This window comes from Bactrocera oleae, chromosome 3, assembly GCF_042242935.1.
Source record: "Bactrocera oleae isolate idBacOlea1 chromosome 3, idBacOlea1, whole genome shotgun sequence".
Taxonomy (NCBI): Eukaryota; Metazoa; Arthropoda; class Insecta; order Diptera; family Tephritidae; genus Bactrocera; species Bactrocera oleae.
The window spans coordinates 63,175,294-63,185,609 of NC_091537.1; the positions used below are offsets into that span (position 1 = coordinate 63,175,294).

General features: G+C 33.3%; 1 protein-coding gene across 3 annotated transcripts in view; it reads right to left on the reverse strand.

Moving 5' to 3' along the window:
• LOC106620721 (uncharacterized) overlaps positions 1–10,106 on the reverse strand; it is a 37,922-nt gene extending 27,816 nt beyond the window's left edge. The window contains exons 1-2 of one of the 3 annotated variants that reach the window (XM_014239306.3): positions 9,751–10,106; positions 9,256–9,697 (exon numbers count right to left, since the gene is read on the reverse strand). In XM_014239306.3, the coding sequence (XP_014094781.2) occupies positions 9,256–9,697; positions 9,751–9,804 (496 nt within the window). In that variant the 5' untranslated portion in view covers positions 9,805–10,106. Of the gene's footprint in view, positions 1–9,255; positions 9,698–9,750 lie in introns of those variants that run through there. The other 2 variants (XM_036373940.2, XM_070106731.1) reach the window with 2 other exon arrangements.
• Between the last annotated feature and the right edge of the window lie 210 nt (positions 10,107–10,316).

Here is a 10,316-nt window from a genome sequence, read left to right on the forward strand (position 1 = left end):
TTGAAAACTATGGCAATGAGATGTGGTAATCTTCCCCTCCTCACCACAACAACCTTATAGAAACAAGGACACAATCAGTTTAAAAATAATGATCAGCAACGTCAAATTAACGAAAATTTTGAAAAACAGAAACAAAAATATTAGATCAAAATGCAAGTACTGAAGAATTACTCATTACAGAGGTTTATAAAGAATTGAAAACTTAATGACAAATGTTGCTCTAAACCTTAACGATTTTGTAGAAATTATGTCTACAGAAGATTTTAACATATCCATAACTAATATTTTAAAACAATAATCACTGAGGGAATCAATAAGGGAAAAGTTTTTCAGCCCAATATACGAAACTGAACTAAAATCAACTTAAAATATAGATGCTTGAAACGTATACCTCACCAAATAATACATAAAATATTTTTATCAGCAAACAAGATTTCTGATTTCAGGTATGTCAGTCAGGCAGCAAATAGAACCGAACCGGCAGTAAGTAAAAATAGTTGATAGAGCAAAGATGTGTGTAAATTAGAGGACTAGGAATGTTCTAGCACAACTGTGTAAGCTTACCTCTCATGTACAGTTACTCTGTAAATTTGTTTGAACAGAGCATTTTTGTCATACGCTGTCAACAACTTTATCTCACTGATATAAGTGGGATTAAATCTTCGTAATTATAATCATTGGCGAATTAAATTGGGGAAATTCTAGAAATTTAAAAAGTGTGTTGACGGAATTGTTGACGCTGTAATAATGTATACCGTTCCGACTATTTCCATAAAGATTTCTGCAAATGTGTATGTATAAGGTCTATTATATCTATTTTGTAACGGTTCGAAGGTTGTCTTTAGCTTTCAATATATTATATAATAGATCTTGAAAATTATAATTTTTAACTATTTAATCTTTAAACATGTTTTGACCCACAAATGTCTATCCTGACATTGATCCTCTGAACCAAATTCAAGTTTTGTAGCGTGCTTTATAACTTATTTGTAGTAATTTATAGTTATTCCATTAACTGTATATACTGTGCGTGAAAATGATCCGATTTCTACAATCTGCAAACGGGCGGATAAATTTTAGTTGATCATCCAGATCATTTTGAGACATTGTATATGATCAATCTCGAATGGATTTAGATGTTACTAAAAACTGTGTGTCCATTCCCTCGACAGTCGGATTTATATAACCGAAACGAGTGTGTTATATTTGCATTAGTTTATTACTAATGGCTGATTCACATACAACGTTTGTTTCGGAATTTTGCTTTGACAGATAAGTTTGATGTATGCTTTTGTACCATATGAGAACATTCACATAAAATGTTTTCAAGGCGAAGCAAACAAATCGAAGCGTAATGTTGGGAAACTCTTAACTCTATATGGTTTGACCAGCCGTTTTATAGATTTGCATCATGTTGCCACATAGTATAACAGTTTTGTGATGAAAATGATGTTAAATGATCAGGATAACGAGACGAATTGAAATATCGTAATGAAAATTTGTACACATGTTCCTTGGCAAAAAAAAAGTTCGTAGATGGACGTAATCGAACCACTGGCCCGTCAAAAAAAATGTTATGTATATATAAATGATCAGGATAACGAGACGAATTGAAATATCGTAATGAAAATTTGTACACATGTTCCTTGGCAAAAAATAAGTTCGTAGATGGACGTAATCGAACCACTGGCACGTCAAAAAAAAATGTTATGTATATATAAATGATCAGGATAACGAGACGAATTGAAATATCGTAATGAAAATTTGTACACATGTTCCTTGGCAAAAAAAAAAAGTTCGTAGATGGACGTAATCGAACCACTGGCACGTCCAAAAAACGCCGATAATCGAAAATATATAAAATTCCATAGCTAAGCACTAAATTAAGATATATAACTGTAATTTGATACAGGGAATTGTAGTGGCAAGTTTTCCGTTAATTACAGTTGCTTGCGATTTTTCGTTCAATTTGCTTTATGGTAAATATGTGTTTCATTACTGCAAGTATGAATAAGCTGACAAGTGCTCAAAAAGTGTGATTCTTACTTTAAAAGAAAAAAAGTGCGAGGACGATCGCAAAACGCATAGAATGTAGCCATTATGTGTTCATTATGAAGTTTTATAAATTATATGGCGCAACTAAATCTTTGGACAGAGCTCCTGGAAGTGGATTCGCAAAGAAAAAAACATCTACTAGGACAAAGGTGGCAACACTTCAAGCTCTTAAGCTGCAATTTTTTTAGCTGTGTACATTTGTGTTTTTATTTTAAAAAATTCTCGAAGTTTAACTGATTTTTATTACCGTGTTAATACAAATTTTTAGTGATTAAACTCTCAGTTTCATGATAAGTATTTTATGTTCTGTTTTGTGCGGTATTAAAAAGTATTAAAAAGTTGAAACTTTCCAATTTTTGGTGCCGAGTCAGCCTTTCTTTCATTTTGTTTTATTTTATTCTATTTTCTCACTTTGTTTATCTTATTTACTTCTTTATTCACAGCTGTGTTGCGTTTAGCTTTTTATTTGTTACAGTGCTTCTAAAACTGCTCGCTATATTGCTTCTTCAAATTGTCTTGGTTTTAAACTTTGATAAAAAAAAATTGTTCTTAATTGAATTTATTATTATTAATATTTTATTAACACACTAATTTATTATTAACCTATTAAATTTTGTTCTACCTACTCTTTTATTTGATCTTCATTCTTGTGGTTTATTATGTCTTGTAACTTCCCCAATTGTAACATTAAAGGCGAGTCAGATCGCTACGTTTCATGCTGGCTTTGTGATGGGCTTGCCCATATTAAATGTGCTGGACTGACTGGTAGAATCTTAGATTCTATTATCGACTGTAAGGGATTGCGTTGGTCCTGTTTAAATTGTAGATCTATTGAAATCGATCTATTTAAAGTTTATAGGGAGACACGCAATGGCTTTAACGAAATCGGTCGTGATCTTGCAACCCTCACTGAAAAATTTAGGCACTATGAAAAATTGTTCAAATCTTTTAAGTGCCTGAATGATTCTCACGAATCCTCTAAACCTGCTCCTAAGCGTAAACGTCCTTCCGATGAAGTAACACTTAGTTCTTCTGTTCATAAAAGAACGTCTCCTCCCAATGACCTAATAAATCTCTCTTCTCCTTGCCCTCAAGGTGATAAGCCGTCAACTTCCAAAGAGCTCAATTCCCCAAAAGCTCTATCTAATAGTAATAAGTGTCTCACAATTCCAGAGGCTCCCCCTATTAACTTAGTAGCATCAGTTAATAACTTGATAGTTATTCCACCTAAAAAGTCTATATTTATTTCGAGACTTGCCAAAGATACCTTGGTGGAGGACATTAAATCTTACATTTCGTCACGTTTAAAAATCGATGATATCAATATACGTAAATTTAACTTCAATTATGATAGAAGTATATCATCGTTTAAAATAGACGTATCTCTTGAAACATTCAAAAAGATCTTAGATAGTTCATTCTGGCCACCTGGGACTTTTGTACGCGAATTTAAACCTAAACTTAGAAGTCAAACTGAGGAAAACAGTGTTAAATTACCAAAAGCAACCACCGATATAAAAAACTGATTGGTAGAAATTCGCTAAGCATTTATTATCAAAATGTTAGAGGTCTTAATACAAAATTAACTGACTTGTATTTGAACAGTTCCAATTTTAATTTCCATATAATTGGATTTACAGAAACTTGGTTTTAAACAGCGAATTTCAAATTTTTAGATGTGATCGACTGAACAGAATCGGTGGAGGTGTTCTATTTGCCGTGCATTCCTCTATCCCATCTGAAAATATTCTTGTTCCAGGTACCGACTCATTTGAATTTAAATGTATTAGAGTATACGTTAATAGTTGCTTTATTTATTTAACCCTATCTTATATACCACACCATTCGGACTTATCTGTATACATGCAGCATGCTTCTTTAATAAATAGTGCTACCTCGATGGCAAATAATGCAGATTCAATAATTGTATTAGGTGATTTCAATTTACCGTGTGCTTCGTGGAAACCATTCGATGACTATATCGTGCCGATTTGCAATCGGTCATGTTTTAATGAGTTTTTCGAAAAAATGTCCGAGTTGGGTCTGAACCAAATTAATTTGATTCCGAATAAAATGCTTAGATTTAGTATACGTTGATACCTCTGCAAAGTGTTCCGTTATTCAGAGTAATCCTCTTGTTCTACCAGAGGACTCATATCATCCTGCTTTGGAAATATCTGTCGAAATCTCAGGCATTGTACGGGATAATAATCATCAAACTTCGTGCTTCTGTACTCGGTTTAACTTTGCAAAAGCTAATTTAAAAAAAATTAAATATAGAACTTTCTACAATAACATGGCCTAATTATAATGGTGACATTGAATTGAGTGTCTCTCATTTTAATAATATTATTATGAAATTATTTGAAAAGTATGTTCCAATAGTAATTGTTAACAAAAACAAAACTATAAGTCCGTGGTTTTCGAAAGAGTTATATAAATTGAAAAACAGAAAAACTCGAGCCTTTAAACATTTTAAAAAAACCGGTTCACTTGTCGACTATTCTAAATATTCGCTATTGCGTCGACAATATTTTGACCTAAACAAAAAATGTTATAATAATTACTTAAATAAAGTTAAAAAAAATATTGTAAGTAATCCAAAATCGTTTTATGATTTCGTCAACTCCAAACGCAGGATTTCCAAATTTCCGTCCGCAATGAAATACAAATCTATCATTTCAAGTGACAATGATATTATATCCAATATGTTTGCAGAATTTTTCAAGTCAAACTACTGTAATAATTCTTCCAAAACTTTTTCTTATCAGCAAGTGCTGTGTTCGAATACTTTAATTAACGCCCCAGTTATTTCTGAAGAAGACGTCCTTTTTAATTTAAATAAGTTAAAACCATCTTTTAGTTATGGCCCAGACATGATACCCTCATGCTGCCTAAAAAATAGTGCCAAATATATTTACTTGCCTTTGACAAGGATATTTAATTCCTCTCTTAAACACGGTATATTTCCTTCAATATGGAAACAGTCATTTATAATCCCTTTGCATAAAAGTGGATTTAGATCCAACATTGAAAACTATAGAGGTATCGCAAAACTATCAGTTATACCAAAACTTTTTGAAGCTATCATCACTGACCATATAACCTTTTCGATTTCTCCGTTAATTTCCCCATCTCAGCATGGATTTCGTAAAGGGAACTCGACTAAATCAAACTTACTTGAATTTGTAAACCATGTATCATTGGGTTTTAGGGAACATAAGCATACGGATGTTATATACACAGACTTTAGCAAAGCTTTCGATAAAGTAAATATCTCGATTCTCATACATAAACTTGATCTGCTGGGCTTTCAGCCAAGATTCCTTCAATGGGTATCTTCCTATCTTTATAATAGAACACAACGAGTGATATTTGAGGATACACCTTCAGATACAATTAATGTTTCTTCTGGTGTTCCGCAAGGTAGTCATCTTGGCCCGATTCTGTTCTTGTTGTTTATTAACGATATCTCTTCAGTAATAGAATTCTCAAAAATTTTATTATACGCTGACGATGTAAAGCTTTTTAAATCATACATTTCAACTGAGGAAAGGTGTCTGTTGCAAACAGACTTAAACAATTTGGTTGCATGGTGTTATAGAAATGATTTGCCATTGAATCTCAATAAATGTAAGACGATGTGCTTTTCCCGTAGATCTGTGCACCCCTCTTCTTACGTAATAAAACACCATATTCTAGAGCAAGTTTTAAACTTTGTTGATTTGGGAGTTAATATGGACCCTAAGCTTAATTTCAGTCTTCATATTGATACCATGGTCTTGAAAGCAAAAGCTGTCCTCAGTTTTGTTAAACGTTGGTCTAAAGAATTTAGAGATCCGTATATTACTAAAACACTTTATACAACTTTGGTTAGACCTATATTGGAATATGGCTCTGTGGTATGGAACCCTAGCTACCAAATCCATTCTGACAAGTTAGAGTCGGTTCAAAAACAATTTTTACTTTTCGCCTTAGCGCATTTCCGATGGGATGCTAGGGTAAGTCTACCTCCATACACAAGTCGTTAAAAACTTATTAATCTACCTACACTTTCTAGTCGTAGGGAAATGCTTGGCATAATATTCTTAGTAAAACTTTTGAATGGAACTTTTCTCCTGTCTGAAATTAAATTTAATATCCCGGTTCGCCTTTCGAGGCAGTTTAGACCTTTACTGCTAAAATCCTGTAGATCAAATTTTGAACTAAACGAGCCATTCCGCCGTATATGTCATGATTTTAATTCTCATTCCAGCACATTTGACTTATCTGACTCACTTTTCAAAATTAAAAAGACTTTATTGTTTTCTCTTAATAAATGAAAATGTAACAATTTATTATATTGTAACTTTAGATCTTAGCTGTTGAAATTTTTGTTTCTGTAGCTGAGCAGTTTTAGATCTCAACACTTAAAAAACTCTCTTGCCTTTTCTGACACGGCTAATTCCGCACGTATGCGGATTGCGCCCCTCGCGTCGGTTGGGCGGGAGGAGGGTAATCGTTGGGTTTATTATTATTAATGGATGGACTGAAATTTAAAGAACTTAAACCTGCGGAACCGATTTTTAACTTCAGTGGAGCTAAGCTTAGAGTTGAAGGAGCGATATTCGGTTATAAATGCACGCATGCCTGAATGTAGTGCAACGCAGACGAACTCCCAACTATCACGGGATGCCTCTTGATGTCCCCAAACGAACACCTACATAATGAGGCCCGTATACTTCCGGCCAAGGAACATCACAAGCTCCTCTCCAAGCACTTTCTGCTGCATTGTTTCCGTAGGAACCACCCCTGCAGTCGTCTGATTGAAGCGGAACCGCCTCCTAGGAACATCAAGAGGTCCTTCCTCTGCATGCACTGACCGCCATACATAGTGAAGCTATCAACACCTTCACCGACTCTCTCTCGGTGAATGGCGTACTTGGAGTCATACCCAATATATGTCCTGCATGCAATGAGTCTCCGCATGGCACTAATTACCTCTTTGTATGCCCAAAGAACTCCACTCATCTAACACCCATTTTCCCTTGGCTCGACACCGTCGCAGCAGCTCGTTTCCTGGGCCTCCCGTTAGATCCCATGATCTCGACGACAAAAGAACTAAAACTTACCACCCGAGCGGGGACTAAATATACCGTTACAATAACAACAACTGCAAGGCATCTGCATTGCATGGAGTCAACTAACTTCCGTCACCTTTCGCGTGTATCGAAAACCACGCTTCGTATTCCAGTATATGTTTGATTTTTCATGTCGGTATTTGCATAATTTCTCTGGCAAAAGCAAAACTTGTTTAATGCTTTCATAACCAAATTTTTAATATGTTTTGTCCTTCTCTTTTACAATTTTTTAAATCATATTAAAGGAGGACCGACCTAATTCGCTAATACTGAAATAAAATTAAAGAATAGTGACATTGGTTCAACAAAACTTTAATAGTACTTGCCATATGGAATGGGTAAATTTTAATATTAAAAGTTTTGGAAGAAAACAGGGACGAAAGGTATAGTAATATATATAACAATTAAGGTATTCACAATGTGTCATATCGTCATATTGTCTAATTTTTTTATGACTGACATATCAATGCTGTTGTTGTTTCCCATACAAAATTGAAATACGACAACTATAAAATATAAAAATATTTTGTTGTTTCTATGGTTGGAAATGATTTTATTGCAAATCGCCGCCATTTCAGCATTAAGTAAGTTTTCACATAAAGAAGCTTTACTTTTATTTTTTGTCACTTTCTCATGACATTTTTGTATTCTTAATTTTTCACTCCCAGCTGGTGAAGTATAGAAATATTGTATATGACATACAACAATTAAGGGATGCTCACAAGTGTCGTATTTTTTAAGACTATTGAAATACGACATAAGACATAAAACGAAGCTTGTGAATTGTCTAAACGTAATTCCAAAAATGTGTTGTTGTTGTAAAGAATATCGTAATTTAGTGGTGAATGAGCTATGTATTGTTATCTAAGTCATATATTGCAAGGCTCATGAAATTGCTGTTCCGTCGGAGTCGGACGAGGTATTAGATGATTTGGTATCAGTAAGCATGCAAAAGAGATTGTAAGTAAGTTGAAGTCAAGTGTGGATAAGTAGGAGTTTAATCTTTTAAAATAACCTGCTGCTCAGCTCTGGTTAGAAATCTCACAAGGGCCCCTTTTGTCAAGTTGTGAACAAAAAATATGGATTTAAAACTATTTCAATATGAGCAAAATAAATAATATTTACTGAATTAAGTAGTAATCATAAAATTTTAACTGATATTGAAACCAAATTTATATTATCACTACATTTACATTGATTTGATTGTTTTATACTAAATTTTTCACTTAATATTAGTACATATTAATATTGTTATATATATATATATATATATATATATATATATATTATATATTTGTAATATGTTGGAATTACCAATTTTCTAACCAAGCAAAACACGTTAACATCAGTTGCAACGATGCTAGAATATCCTTACAAATAAAAAAATTTCCTTACAAAAGCCAGTTTATATAGCAGCTTTCGGCTATAGCTATCTGATCTGAACAATTTATTCAGAGATTGTATCGTTGGCTTGGAAAATAATCCATACCACAGTACGTGAAGATATCTTGTCAAATAAAACAGTTTTCCATACAAGAACTTGATTTTGATCAGTTTGTATGGCAGCTATATGCTATAGTGGTCCTATCTATTATTTGGAGGTTTTACGCAATATTCTGTGCAAACATCGTGAAAATATATCTTCAAATAAAAAAGTTTTCCACACAAGGACTTGATTTTGATCGTTCAGTTTGTATGGTAGCAATATGCTGACGTCTGCAAAATGTTAGAGCGATATCTTATAAAGTGAGAACTAGCTCGCTTATATGCAGACGGACATGGCTAAATCGACTTAGCTTATCCCGCTGATCTCTTATATATATGTATATGTCATAGGATTTCTGATGTTACCTTCTTAGTATTACAAACTTCGTAGCAAACTTAATGTACCCTGTTCAGGGCATAAAAAGTATATAGATATTGGATTAATTTTTGTTTTTGTTATATTGCACGCATAGGATAATGCAAAAAAAACTTTACTTTCAGTAAACCTGTATTGACCTAATCAAACACTATTCTTCCTGCAATTATTAAACTTCAATAATTAATTTTTGATATTAACTATGAAAGGCTTACTTACCCACTTCTTTCCCATTTATTATATTTTTATGTTTATCAGGCGCGGGATTTAGTCCAATCTCTAGTTCCATTGATTCAGAATGATAAATGGATTTCAGGGACGAATGTTCTTTTTGCTGAATGATCTTTTCCTTCATATTCAAACGCCCTGACTCAATTGTTTTTTTTTTCACCGAAATTTTTGGGAAACTTTTTTTGAATTCTCTTTGCCTATCTAAGCTGCTATCACTTGAATTGGTAAGGGAGCCAAATCCAGCAAATTCACTTTCTGTATCACTTATTTGAATATGCTTTATGTCGCCATCACCACTTATTACACAAATGTTTATACTATCCTGGGTTTTCCGCTCCCGAAATAAAGGCGCACATTGTTGTAATTCTTTTGAACTATAATGGGTTTCTGGTTGTAACTCGTGGGAACTTTTGGATTGTGCAGAATTTCTCTAAGAAATTAGACGTTTTTATATCGTACTAATATCCTTAATAAATTTCTCACCTTAAAGAAATGAACGGTACTTGGGATTTCAGCAATTCCTCCTCTTCCTTGCATATCTACCTATATAACTAGTGAATTTTTTATAACAACTACTTTTATTGTACCAAATTTAACAGAAATTAGAGTTCATCATTTAATTCACTAATTCACTAAGATTTATAAAAGTTTTATTTTTTTCATTCCTTATCACGCAAGAAATTTATGCTATTGAAAAAAATACTGACACTTCGCTTTAAACCCACTTTCGAAATACTTAAAAACAGGGTTACTTAAGAGTCGTGAAGGAACGTATGTAAATAGAACCACAGAAGGATTGATTTCATAATCTGAAATAACTTTACATTCGTATTGTGGCGAACACGAGTACCAGAACTATAGATAAAATGATCCGAAACTCCTCTCTTTGCCTTCTAAAAGAGCTCATGAACATTCAGTGCTGCCAAGAAAACCAGGAGTTCATGAGCTACTGAACAGATGACAAGCAAAACAATGAACTACCACTAAGAATCCCGCAGAAATAAATTGCTAAATCAGTGGGTAATTTTTTTTTGGTGATTTTTACGTAG